The sequence below is a fragment of the Eptesicus fuscus genome, chromosome 1, assembly GCF_027574615.1.
Source record: "Eptesicus fuscus isolate TK198812 chromosome 1, DD_ASM_mEF_20220401, whole genome shotgun sequence".
NCBI lineage: Eukaryota > Metazoa > Chordata > Mammalia > Chiroptera > Vespertilionidae > Eptesicus > Eptesicus fuscus.
In genome coordinates, this window is record NC_072473.1 from 126,236,719 (window position 1) to 126,250,608 (window position 13,890).

The following is a 13,890-nucleotide window of genomic DNA, read 5'->3' on the forward strand; positions in this document are numbered from 1 at the left end:
GGCATGAAAGGAAGGGACAGCTGTAAATTCAGGCTGTGAATAAAGTTCAGCTAGCATCATCCTCAGTCATCTAAAAATGGAATAGGACTTAGCTGGCCTGCTCTAGGAAGGAGGGAGGAGAAGGAACTAGAGATGGGCTGTGGGGGGGAGGGCAAAGGGGAGGTTGCTGCTTAGGAAGAAGTGGGGAGGGGCCAGAGATGGAGGGGCTTCCTGGGGGGAGGGATGTCTTAGGAGGGGGAGGCACCCAACTGGGAGGAGATGAGAATAACAGAGGGAGAGGGAGATCTTGGGGCTTAGAGGAAAACAGACTGAATGACTTGAGCAGAGAGGGCACAAAGACTCTCAGAAGAGGTCCAGGGCAAGGGGAGAAAGACAATGTGGGCAGGGATTTGGGGAGAGGCTAAAGGATACTCACTCTAAGGTGGGACCTAGGCCTGTGAGGACCAAAGGGCCAGGGGTACTGAAGAAGGAGGAATCCTAAGAAGAAAGACTGACCCAGGGAGTGAGCCTACAGAAAAAGAGGTGTGGGGAGTGGGGCCCAGGAGAGAGGGGAGGCCCAGGAAAAACTTGCACTTCTGACAGGCCCACATTCCTGTCCCTGGCTCTGAGCACAAAGGAGGTGGCAAGGGAGAGAAACCAGGTGGCTGCAGGTATTCTGACAGGGATGACTCAAGGGTTAAGCAGGAGCCAGGTTTATACCTAAAAGGTTTATTTCAGGGACTTCATGCCACAACTGCAAAGCAGGACCCCAGACCCTCAGCCTAAACACACTCACATTGTGCATTCAGCATGTGGCTGTGGGTGGCCGCATTGCTCAGAGGACCCAGGTGCAACAGATCTTGGACCTGAAAGTCTTGGTTCCTTTACCCTACACTGTCTTAACAATTCCTGTGGGAGTGGGTCAGTGGGGCTCTCAGATCTTAAGAGCTGTGCCACGTTGCAATTGGAAAGTATTTTATCCACAAAAATGGAACCTTGCAGAACCCAGCACATCAGTCCCCTCATTGTTTTCTTCTCTGGCGGGACTGAACCTCGCTTCCCTTCGGAGGAGGGACATCAGAGGATTGCGCCTACTGTGTCTCTCCAGGGCGTGGGCATGACAGTCCATACTTCTCATAGTTGGCTTCAGTCCATGCCTCTCACAGTTGGCGCCCACCAGTATCTGCTGTCCCCAGAAGCCCCATCTGTTGGCTCTATCCCAACAGGTCGGCTGGCTCTCAGGGAACTCCTGGCCCAGGCACATGGGGGCAGTGATGGGAGTGTGTGCAGCTATGTTTCCAGGTGAGATAGCGGGCATGGGGAAGTCAGGCTGGGATCTGTGGCTTGGTGTAACTCACTCCTTTGGCTCTGTATGGCCACGTAGAGGTGTAGTGGTTGTTGGTGTGAGGCTGCAGTAACCCCAATAAAGTCCCTCCGAGATAGGGTGTCCTGACACATGGGCCCTTCTCTTCCTCTCCTCCTTCCCTTTCCCTAGTACTTCTATTGATGTTCCCCTCAAAACCCTCTCTCTGGTTCACTCACTCCACCCTTCACCTTTCTGGTCCTGAAAGGAAGAGGCTAAAGGATACAACCCTTTGCCCAACTCCCACTAACTCCCTGACAAGTAGGGAGAGGGGAAGGTAGGGAGTGTCGAGTTGAAAAAGTAGTAATACCTATTCATTCTACACCCAACATGACTTGAACCGTTTCCTTCAAGAATGACACAAGGCAAGCCCACCTCACCATAGCGGGGCTTAATTTTCTTTCATATATCACACAATTTAGTCTTACAATCACCTGTAGGATACCCACGAGCCAATTTCAGTGGGCAGTCATTTTTCATTTTGATCTTCCTGTTTTTGTTTTCTATGTTTAACTAACTACCTGGACATTTGGGAGGTTTTATATTTTAAAAATTCTTATTTCTGGCTTACCTAAAAAAAAAAATCAGTAAACTGAGGATTATGGTCCACGTTCCAACAAGGATACAGCTGCTGAGTCTGAGGAAGGGCTGAACCCATTATAGACTCAGATGCTCTCAAGTTGGCCAAGCCCCCAACAGGCCTGCTTCACTCTAATGAATAAAATGCCCATTTGTCACCTGAAGGCATTAGTGCATGTAGCTTTGAGGCAAGACCCAAGAAAACTGACTAGCTCCCTTTTGCCTTAGTTTGACCCCATTTTTTGTTTGTTTTAGCTTCACCGCACCAATGGTAACTACAGGTAGCTCTCCACTCCACCAGGCTGACTTCTAGGCACAGGCACTTATGATGAGGTATTAAAAAAACACACAAATAGAATAATTTTACCCTCATGGAACTTTCATTTTAACGTGCCAGACATTAGCCAAGATACAATAAATAAATCGAAAGTATTTTCAAAGTGGTAAATGTTGAGGAAAATAAGGAGGGAATGGGTAATGGAAATTCCAGACAGGAGTCTGACATTGATTAGATAGGAAGGCCAGGGAGAGCCTCACCGAGAACGTGGTTTTTGAGTCAAGACCTAAAGGCAGTGAGAGGACTGGCCCTGTGCATGTCTGGGGAAGGAGAATTCCAAGTACAGGGATAGCAAGTGCTGATCTCCCAAGACACATGTGGTCTGCCATGTTCTAGAGACACTGAGGACACCAGCATGGCTGGAGCTGGAGTGAATGAAGTAATGAATGTCAAGAAGTGAGTTCAGATAAATGCCAACTAAACAGAACCAAAAGTGAAAACAAGTGATGGGGATCTGGGAAGCAGATAGCTTAGAGCCTTAGAAGTGCTAGAATGAATTTGGCTCTTACCCTGAGTGTGATGGGGAGCTATTTGATTCTTTTTAGCAGAGGTATGATGTGATTTGTCTCATATTTTATCAGGTTCACTCTGGAAAGTAGCCTGTGTGAGGTAAAAGGGTGGAAAAGGGGAGGTCAATTTGGGATTATCCAGTATTCTAGGTAACAGAGAACAGTGGTTTAAACCAGTCTGGTGACAGTGGGTGTGATAAGAATTGCCTGGATTCTGGCTGTATTTTGAAGCATAGCTCCATAATTTGACCTTAGACAAGATATCTGGTGGAAGAGAAATACAGCGGGTGTCAATGACAACTGTACATTTTCTGATATCCTTGAACCACACAACCGCCCCCAGATAAAAGCTGAATTATTGCTTTTGTTTGGGTATATAATGCTGATGAAGTGACCTACCAGAGCGTGAAAAACTGACCAAAAAAACCCCCAACTGTGTAAATTGTTACTGTAATGTTCACCCCCTTGGAGTGTTCCCTACCTTTCTATTCAAACCAGGTCAGAATTAAAGGGTGCTATCATTGCAATAGGGAGCAGGTACCCCAAACAGTACCTATCATGGGTTAAAACAGTTAGTACAGAATTTAAAATTATTGAGTGTTCAAAGGAGGTAGAATTCAGACCGGCCGTGAACTTACACTGTGTCTGGGTAAAGGACAGATGCCTATACTCATGTGGAATTTTTCAAAATGCATTTTCCAGATCACAACCTATTTTCCATTCCCAGGGTCAAGTCATAGTGTCCTTTCTAAGTATAATTGAGTTAAAATGAAGTGCGTATGAGATTAATGATTAGTTATTAATGGTGGGATTACACAGTCAATCAGTCTTGGTTTGTGCATGCGTTACTGTTAAAGGAATATGGTCAGAGCCTCCGAACTCTTTCCTCAAGGTCATTATCGGAGACAATTGCAAAGGGCAACTTTGGAATGCCAAAAATTTCCTTTCCTTTCTTAGAGATAGTAACCATTTTCCTGTTTTTTGTTTTGGTTATTTGTTTATTGGTTTTTCCGTAGAGAAGTGGCGCTAGGTCTTGCCATACTTGCAATGGATATACCTTCTCTTCCAGATTGAAATTGTGCCCCAGCTCAACATAAAGTTCAATTGAGGTTTCAGAGGACTAATAAATAAAACCCCCTTTCTCTTTGCAAGTTTTGTAACCATCTGAGAGACAGGCATAATAATCACAAAAATGGAGTTCCAAATATCTCCTTTGTATTCAGAAAAGCCGGATTGGGAGGACATCCTTTGCTATGAAACCCCAAGGACTTCCTCACACTTCACACAGTCACAGGCAGAGCTAGATAACTGCAGGTCTCCCAGACAGGAACAAATGTCCCTGGCCCCCAAGTCCTACTCTCTGCTTGAGAATAAATTAGATTGCACCTTCTGCTTAAGAGATAAATTCAAGAGACAACTCAGAAGGTGTCGCACATATTTAACTCCTTCTCAAACCAATTAAATAATTGGTAAGAATGAAGGCAAGGGAATGAGGGTCCTACTTGACAACCACTACACATAGTACTTGGTAAGAGAAACAAAGTGAAATCTCTTTCTAAAATAATTTTTATTAAGGTACATAAATGGATGTACGACATTATATTCGTTTCATGTGTACAACATAATGACTTGTATATTATGAAATAATTCCCATAATAAGTCTAGTTAAAATCCATCACCATACATAGGTCCATATTTTTCCTTGTGATGAGAACTTTTAAGATCTACTCTTTTAGAAACTTTCAAATATGAAACACAGTATTACTAACTATAGTCACCATGCTATACATTATATCCCCATGACTTATTTATCTTATAACTGGAAGTTTGTACATTTTGACTCCCTTCACCCATTTCACCCACCACTTTTTAACTTTGTGCAGTTAATATCTGTTCAACATACCTGAGCATAATTTGCAATGGGTTATAGTTTAAGGGAGTAATATTTTCAGCGTGGCTTTTGAAAATCACTTCAAGAGACTGCTGAGATAAACCATGAACTTCCTAGCTCACTCATTGAAGAAGCAACAGCAGATATTGAAGGAGGGCCCTCACAAAAGTGTGAGCAAGACTCCTCTGACTGCCCTATAATCTTGTCTCCATCATGTAGGGAGAGAACTATACCACTGGTTAACCGCAGAAGTGGCTAATTAACCCACTGGCTCAGAAAAGACTAAAATGTGCATAGAGGAACACTCTTTCACTAAAATCACGTTAAAATCTCAGATAAAATATCACAGATATCCTTTTTATTTATTTTTAAAATATATTTTATTTATTTTTTACAGAGAGGAAGGGAGAGGGATAGAGAGTTAGAAACATTGGATGAGAGAGAAACATCGATTAGCTGCCTCCTGCACATCCCCCGATGGGTATGTGCCCGCAACCAAGGTACATGCCCTTGACCGGAATCGAACCTGGGACTCCTCAGTCCGCAGGCTACGCTCTATCCACTGAACCAAACCAGTCAGGCAGATCTCCTTTTTAATGTATGGCTGAGCTTTAAAGATTATGAGTAAAATCCCTAGAGAACTGAAAATAAAAGCAGTGAGCACATGACCTGATGCTTTCATAGCATGGAGAGAGAAGGGTGTTTTCTCAAAAACTAAAAGACTTAGAAAATAAAATAAGGTCTTAAGTATGATTACATTGGGTATTGGGAATTAAGCTCTCTTTGCCCTTTCAATTCTCCACATAATAGTAGTAGCACTCTTTTAAAAATATAAATAAGATTATATTACCCTCCTACTTAAAACTCCACAAAGCGATTCTATTACAGTTGATATAACATCCAATTTTCTTGCTTTACTCTGCAAGCCCTAGATCATGTACTCTCAACTAGCATGATATTGCCCACAAGGGGGAGAAAATTGATCCTTGTGTGGGAGGTAAAAAAAAATAAAAATCTTAGCTATTACAATGGTTTGTGGCCCTCCAAAGCTCAACTATATCTGATAAAATCTTATTCCTCAGAATTTAATTGCTCTCTTTAGGTTTTCATGGGTAATCACAAGAACAACAGTGACACCGAGTTCATGGAAGAGAAACAAAACGAATGCCAGATTAGTGCTACAAAACCATAGCAAATAGATGGCTGTGATTGGAGGATGTACAAGCCGTTGCTCATCCCTGAAGTCATATCATGGGAAGTGGCTTGTGTGTGTACCTATTGGCTGGCATTGATCGCATTTATAGTTTGTCCCCCAGACCCTTGTGTGTGACTTGGGCTTTGAAAATTAAAGTGAAAATGATATATATTTAATTATTCAACCCATCAGTTACTATGTCAAGGGGTGAAAAGACAAAATGTCAGTGATTTATGAATGAATATCTAGCAGCTAGTTAAAACTTTTCTCCTAACAAAACAAAAGTTAAAAGTCAAGTTCACTAAAAATAACTTTTTAAAAAATCAATTATTTCAAATGTTTTTGCTTTTCTGGAAATACAGATTTTGGATTATTTTTGAAAATTTGATTATCTGATATGTATATAAATTGCTAATCTGCATATATAAATTGTATGCATTAGAATTTATGTAATTAAATTCCATTAAGTCACTCAACAAATAGTTAAGTTAGATGTTAATATTTTCCCAATTTTTAATTTCATCTCTACAAATTTACTTATTCCTAACCCTACATAAAACCTCCTATTTTTATATATGTAATCTTATGTATTAAGCACAGATACACAAACATTTACTAAACAGAGACTTTGCCATTTTAGATTGCATTAACAAGTAATAGAAAACCCAAACTCAAGTTGCCTTAACTGTAACGAAATTTCACATCTCATAAATTGAAATCAAAAGGAAGACTCTAGGGATGATATGATCAGCAGCTAAATGAAATAATCAAAAGGCTCATACTTTTCCTATTCCCTCCTCTGCTATCTTCCTTGTGCTGGTTTTGCCCACAGGCTGGTTATAGAGATGCCAAGGGTCATATGCACGCATAGCATTATCATAAAAAAGAAAAGAAAACATAATTTCCTGTCTCTTTGAAGAGTAAAAAAAAAATTTTTTTTTTTGGTCAGAAGTCCCCCAGCCAATAAATTGTTATGTTTCATTGTTCAGATCATATCCTATGACAAATACTAAACCAATCACTTACAGGGGGCATGGTATTGCCATGATTAACTTAGAGTAACCTTTTGGAGAGGATATATATTGGGAAGTCAATGGCCCTGACCACCTATAGGTACAAAACATGTCACTAGTATAACAGTCTCCCTCTTTTTCTTAGCGTGACTTTGATGTCTTCTCAATGCTGCTTTCTTCCTCAGTCTCCAGATGATGGTAAGGTGTACAGAGCAGTCTGATTCTCACATCTTCTCAGGTTCACTCATGTCCAGTGAAAAAGATCATCTATCTTATATCCAGGAGCTTGTGCAAAATATCATCATACCTATTTGGCTCTGATTAGTTTGGGTGCCTAGTCCTAAAATAGTCCTTCTAATATTATTTCAGTGCTCTGCAAGGTTAGACTTAGGTTGTTCACAAAAGGGAAAGGGGGACGCAATTACCAGAAGTGTAATTAGATGCTAGGCTGCAATGCCAAATAAGTCACAATTCAACACATTTTGCTGCTCTATATGAAGCCTTCTTGCCATATACGCCACTTAAAAATGTCTCTACAAAAAAGGTGTGCTTTCATCAATTGCTGACAGAATGCGAATTATTACTATCTATTTGGAAAATTCTCTTGCAAAAATAACTGCTATTTTAAATGTTCAGCCAATAGATTAGTTTATTTTTGAACTTTAAATAAATTGGAAAGACAAAAATGTGTGCCTGTTTGTTGTCTTCTTTTTTAAAAGTATATTTGTGAGAGTCACTCATGTTGTTGCATGTACTTGTAATTTTCTCATTCTTGCTTCTATATGATATGCCATTGTATGACTATACTACAAAATACCCAGTCTACTGTTGACAAAAATTTAGGTGGTTTCCAGTTTAGAGCTATTACAAATAGTTGAATACATATATTTTATAATAAAACTAGAGGCTCAGTGCATGAAATTCATGCACAGGGGGAGGGGGTGTCCCTTAGCCTGGCCTGCACTCTCTCACAATCTGGAACCCCTTGGGTAGGGTCCCTAGGCATGGCTGGTGATTAGGGCCTATTGGCTTTCCTTCCCCTGGCTGCCGACAGCTGGCCCCACCCCTGCCGTTGCCACTGCTTGCCATCGGTGCAGCGCTGCCCATCACCAGTTGCCTCCCTCTGCAGGTGACAGGTGTGGGGTACAATTGCTTGGCTGGCCTGGGCCTCCCTCTGTGGGGTGATCTCTGGCCAACCCTCACACCCACCACAGGGTTGCTTGCCGATGGCCTGGGCCTCCCTCTGTGGGGCGATCGATCACGGGCCTCCTCCCTCTTTGGAGGGAGCCCCCAAGAAGCCCCCCTAGTCCATAGCCCTGCAGAGGTTGGTCTGGACCTCCCTCTGAGGGGCAATCGTGGGGTGATGACAAGGCCCCTGGGCCAATAGCATGGCACCCGCCTTGGCTGGTCTGGCACCAGTGCGTGACATAGTGTGGTCAGCCGGAATGTTATCTGGACGGTCGTTATGCTGTTCGGTCGATTTGCATATTACACTTTTATTATTATAGATATAGGGGTTTGGATTTTAGTGATAGGAGACTAAGGAATTCAAAACAGCTTTCTCATTAGAGAAATAATAAAAGCTGGACAAAACATTAAAAATAAATCTTCTCAAAGGCATCTGAAAACCAAGAAGATAGGAAATAATTACTCAGCCAGGATATGAAGGAGAACAGGTTAAAGAGATAAATAGTAAATGTGTTGGATATTTTCTCTCCTGTGGAAGTTTACCTATTCAGGAGGGGATCACTGAAAGGCTTAGAAGCTCAGAAGAGCTTATGAATTCCCCTTGAAACTAAGGATGCAGAAATTGGAGTCAAGAGCTCTGATAAACATCCTTCACTTTTGGTTGGAACTCCAAAGGTGATATCCCAGGAATAAGGTTAACCAAAACTAAATAAGCCCTCACATGAATTAACATATATCTGAAAATTGCTTTCCCCTAAAAAAATTGTATGAACTTTCATTTGCAGCAGTACTAGATGAGAAATTCATTCCTCATGCTCAATGACATTAATATTTTAATGTTCTTTCATACTTTGTTGAATCAATTTTTATTGATTTTCTTTTTTCTTTTAGGAATTATTTTATTGTTTTAAGCTTAGCTGTTCTGTTAACATCTGACCTGTCACCTGATTCAGATACCATAAGTAACTATGAAATGTTCATATTGTTTATTGGGATTTTGTTTTGTTCATTAGTTTTTTTCTTCTGTTTTATTTTGCTAAATTTTACATTTTAATAAATCAAATATTGATTTAGGGACAAATTTAGTGTAAAAATTTTCCCAAATATTTACTGTTCTCCTTTTTATTTATTATTATTATTATTATTATTAATTTTTAATGTTGAGAGCTTGTTAATATATTTTTATTGATTTCAGAGAGGAAGGGTGAGGGAGAGAGATAGAAATGTCAATGAGAGAGAATCATTGATCGGCTTGCCTCCTGCACGCCCCACACTGGGGATCAAGCCCACAACCCAGGCATTTGCCCTGACCAGGAATTTAATGTGACCTCCTGGTTCATAGGTCGACGCTCAACCACTGAGCCACGCTAGCTGGGCTACTTTTTTCCTTTTAAAAAATTTATTGGGGTAACACTGGTCAATTGGGTTACATAGGTTTCAAGTGTGCATTGCTATGATACATGATCTATATTGTACTCTGTGCCCACCACCCAAAGTCAAATCATCTTCCATCACCATATATTTGGCCCCCTTTACCTCCCCTCCACCTCCTTCCTTCTGGTAACCACTATATTGTTGTCTGTGTCTATGAGTTTCAGTTTTATACCCCACATATGAGTGAAATCTATGGTTCTTAGCTTTTTCTGACTGACTTATTTCACTTAGCATAATATTCTCATATTATCCGTCCATGCTATCACAAATGGCAGTATTTCATCTTTTCTTATGGCTGAGTAGTATTCCATAGAATAGATGTGTCATATCTTTATCCAATCCTCTATCAAAGGTTGTCTCTATTCTTAGAAACCATGAATAATGCTGCAATGAACATAGGGGTGCATATATCTTTGTGGAGAATATTTTTGAGGTTTTCAGGTAGATACCCAGGAAAGGTCATATGATAAGTCTACTATTAAATTTTTGAGAAACCACCATGGTGTTTTCCATAGTGGCTGTACCAGTTTACATTCCCATCAGCAGTGAATGAAGGTTCCTTTTTTTCCATCTTTTTTTTTTAATTGCTAGATAATATGGTAATTATATTTTTAAGTTTTTTAAATATATTTTATTGATTTTTTACAGAGAGGAAGGGAGAGAGATAGAGAGTTAGAAACATCGATGAGAGAGAAACATCCATCAGCTGCCTCCTGCATACCCCCTACTGGGGATGTGCCCACAACCAAGGTACATGCCCTTGACCGGAATCGAACCTGGGCCCTCCATCCACTGAACCAAACCGGTTCGGGCGATATTAACATCTTGTTTGAGCTGTTGTTTGCAGATATCTTCTCCCATTTGGTTGGTGGGCTTTTTGTTTCGCTGTCAATTTCTTTTGCTTTGCAGTAGCTTTTTAATTTGATATGGTCCCATTCATTTATTTTGCCTTTATTTCCCTTGCCTTTGGGGTCAAAATAATAAAATGTTCTCTACAATCAAGGCTCATAAGATTAGTGCCTATGTTTTCTCCTATGTGATTTATTGTTTCTGATCTTATATTTAGGTCTGTGATTCATTTTGAATTAATTTTTGTACATGGGACAAACTGTGATCTAGTTTCTTTCATTTGCATGTGGCTTTCCAATTTTCCCAGCATCATTTATTGAGAGGCTTTCTTTTCTCTATGGTGTGTTTTTGGCTCCTTTGTCAAAAATTATTTGCCCATATGCATGTGGTTTTATTTCTGTTTTCCCCAATATTTAAAGAATCTTAGCATTGCTTAAAGAATAGCCAATCTTTTTCTACTGAATTATAAAACTGTCATATTCTATTTCTTATCAAGTTATTTTTTTTCCCTAAGCTGTCCTTTGTGATAAGTAGATCACATTACCATTTATTGTGGACACATTTTCCAAATGTTCAGTAATGAGGGAAAAGTTCAATTGTGGTCACTATAAAATTGAGTTTTATAGACAAATGGTCAGATATGTAACGGGTGCTCAAGAAATATTTGTGGACTGTGTAAAAGAAATAATTTTTAAAAAATATCTAGCCGAAATCGGTTTGGCTCAGTGGATAGAGCGTCGGCCTGCGGACTCAAGGGTCCCAGGTTCGATTCCAGTCAAGGGCATGTACCTTGGTTGCGGGCACATCCCCAGTAGGGGGTGTGCAAGAGGCAGCTGATTGATGTTTCTCTCTCATGGATGTTTCTAACTCTCTATCCCTCTCTCTTCCTCTCTGTAAAAAATCAATAAAATACATTTTTAAAAAAATATCTAATGTCCTGAGAAAGTGCTTATTCTATATGGAAAAGAACAGAGCATGAACTTGCATATGCAAAATATCCAGGTTTTGTGAGAGTCTAGAAAAAAATGGCAAAAGGAATAATGAGTAATGATGTTTTGCTGTGAGCTCAGGAGAATGGGAAGTGGAATTTCAGTTGGTTATTTTCTTCCTATCAATTTTTGAAATGTACGCAGTGTTAACATTGCGCAAGCAATTAATTTGCAATTTAAAAAAAAAAGAGAAAAAAAAAGAAAGGCAGGAATAATCCTTAAAAAGTAAAACCCAAGAATGACCACTCAGGAAACATTATGTAGAGATTGGCTCAAGATGGCAGACTCAAAATTAGCACATTTCTCTCTTCCTATCCCAAATCCTTACAAATGACAAGAAAGGCAGATTTATGTATAGAGAACAACTACCTAAGGGAAATAAAAAAAGAAAACACACATTCCTGGAAGATAAAAAGCAGAGAGGCGTGGACACTGAGAGGTTGGAGGTCGAGGTGACCACAGGAGCCAAAGACCCCTGAAATGCAAAGACAGGGACAGAGTTGGGGGCCCCCGAGCTCCTGGATTTAGAAAGGGGCGGGACAGGAGACAAGGAATACCTCCCATGCCAAAGGCAGTGGTGGGTTTAAGAATGGGGGGCGGGGGCACCCGGTGTTTGGCAGGAAGGGGAGGCCACTCTCCTGGCAGGAAGCTGCGCTACAGAAAGGGGGAGGAGACTGCTGCAGCGGTAGCGGCTGGTGGGATCCCAATGTGGCAGAGGGGCCTCTGCCGCCGACCTGAGGCTGAGGGTCCGCGAGCACAGCGCTGGAGACGCAGCCGCCATCCTCTCCGCCCGCCCCGCCGCCCCCCTGGACGCGCTCCTGGCGCGCCGACCCTCTCCAAGCGGCTCCTGCAGGCTCGCGGCTCGCCGCCCGCTAATCCTCCTTCCACGCGGGCTCCCCGCGAAGGCAGGAGCGAGGTGTCCGATTCGGGCACGTGAGGCCCGCTCCCCGGAGGTGGACGCCAGGCAGGCGAGGCTATTGGTGGGTACCAGCTTGGAAGGAGAGCGGGGTGCACGCCTGCAGGAGATGGAGGGCTGGCGAGGGGGGCAGGGGGGCGCAGGCTGACTCCCGGTGAGGCTGGGGTGCTCGGGCTGCAGGACAGCGGGTGAGGCTGGGGTGCTCGGGCTGCAGGACAGCGAGCGCCCGCGGGTCAGAGCTGGGGAGGGAGAGGCGCTCTGCAGGGGATTGCGAGTGGACGCCAGGGGCGGGCGGTGCAGGCAGGGGCTCGGACCTCGGAAGCAGCCTGCCCCCCGCTGCCGAGTTCCTGACCCCAGCCGGCACCGCCGCCCCGCCGCCCCGCCGCTGCCCTTCGCGCAGCCCGAAGGCGCCCTGGACAGAGAGCGCTTGCAGGCACGCAGCCAGGACTTCCAGCGCTGGCTACAGGCTCGCAGGGGAATGTAGTTGCAGCGCAGGGTACAAAGAGCTGTCGCTGCCTGCCGACCGTCACCTTAGGGCATGCTGAATGTCTGTCTCCCTACCCCTCTCCTCTTGTCTTCCCTGCTCGCGCTGGCTGCAGGCATGAAGACCCCCGGCGCGCAGGAAGCCGAAGGGCCACAAGCCAGGGCACCAGCGGGACGGGCCACTGGGTCCGCAAACACCATGAAGAAAAGAAGCTGCCCCAAGAAGCAGAGGGGGCGACCTTCGTCCCAGCCCCGCAGGAACATCGTGGGCTGCAGGATTTCCCACGGGTGGAAGGAAGGCGACGAGCCCGTCACCCAGTGGAAGGGAACCGTCCTGGACCAGGTGCCTATAAACCCCGCTCTTTACCTGGTGAAATATGACGGCATTGACTGTGTCTATGGACTGGAACTTCACAGAGATGAGAGAGTTGTGTCTCTTAAGGTTCTTTCCGACAGGGTGGCGTCCTCTCAAGTGGCTGATGCGAACCTTGCCAACTCCATCATTGGCAAAGCGGTGGAGCATCTGTTTGAGGGCGAGCAGGGCTCTAAGGATGAATGGAGAGGGATGGTGCTGGCCCAAGCGCCAATCATGAAAGCGTGGTTTTACATTACCTATGAGAAAGATCCCGTCTTGTACATGTACCAGCTTCTGGATGACTATAAGGAAGGAGACCTCCGTATCATGCCAGAGCACAGTGAGCCTCCTCCGGCGGAGAGGGAGCCGGGGGTTGTAGATGGCCTGATAGGCAAACATGTGGAATATACCAAAGAAGACGGCTCCAAACGGATCGGCATGGTCATTCACCAAGTGGAAGCCAAACCCTCTGTGTACTTCATCAAGTTTGATGATGATTTCCACATCTATGTCTATGATTTGGTGAAAAAGTTCTAACTGTTAGTGTAGAATTGGCCACATTTGTGCGACCAAATGTATAGGTTGTGGATATGCAAAATAATGTTGTTTTTCAGTGTGTTGGAGTTGAAGGGTCCCGTTGATTTAGCATCGTGGCCAGCATAACTGTTGTTTGTTCTGAAAAATACAAATGTGTGTGGACATGACATGCTGTGTGGAAGGACTTTATCACGTTGAAGAGACTGGGTGTGTTTGGTGGATGGGGCATGAAAGGAAGGGACAGCTGTAAATTCAGGCTGTGAATAAAGTTCA

The 13,890-nt window shown here is 43.2% G+C and overlaps 1 protein-coding gene across 2 annotated transcripts; it reads left to right on the top strand.

Moving 5' to 3' along the window:
• Positions 1-12,843: 12,843 nt before the first annotated feature.
• On the top strand, positions 12,844-13,638 carry LOC103301326 (spindlin-2). Of its 2 annotated transcripts, XM_054718417.1 has the most exons (2): positions 12,844-13,068; positions 13,372-13,638. In XM_054718417.1, exons 1-2 carry the CDS (start codon positions 12,844-12,846, stop codon positions 13,615-13,617), a joined length of 471 nt encoding a protein of 156 aa, XP_054574392.1. In that variant the 3' UTR covers positions 13,618-13,638. The 2 variants fall into 2 exon arrangements, with proteins under 2 accessions (XP_054574392.1, XP_008156494.1); XM_008158272.3 differs by having other exon boundaries at positions 12,844-13,638.
• Positions 13,639-13,890: the final 252 nt, after the last annotated feature.

Coding starts and splice junctions, on each gene's coding strand:
- LOC103301326 (XM_008158272.3), top strand. CDS start 12,844: ATGAAGACCCCCGGCGCGCAGGAAGCCGAAGGGCCACAAGCCAGGGCA.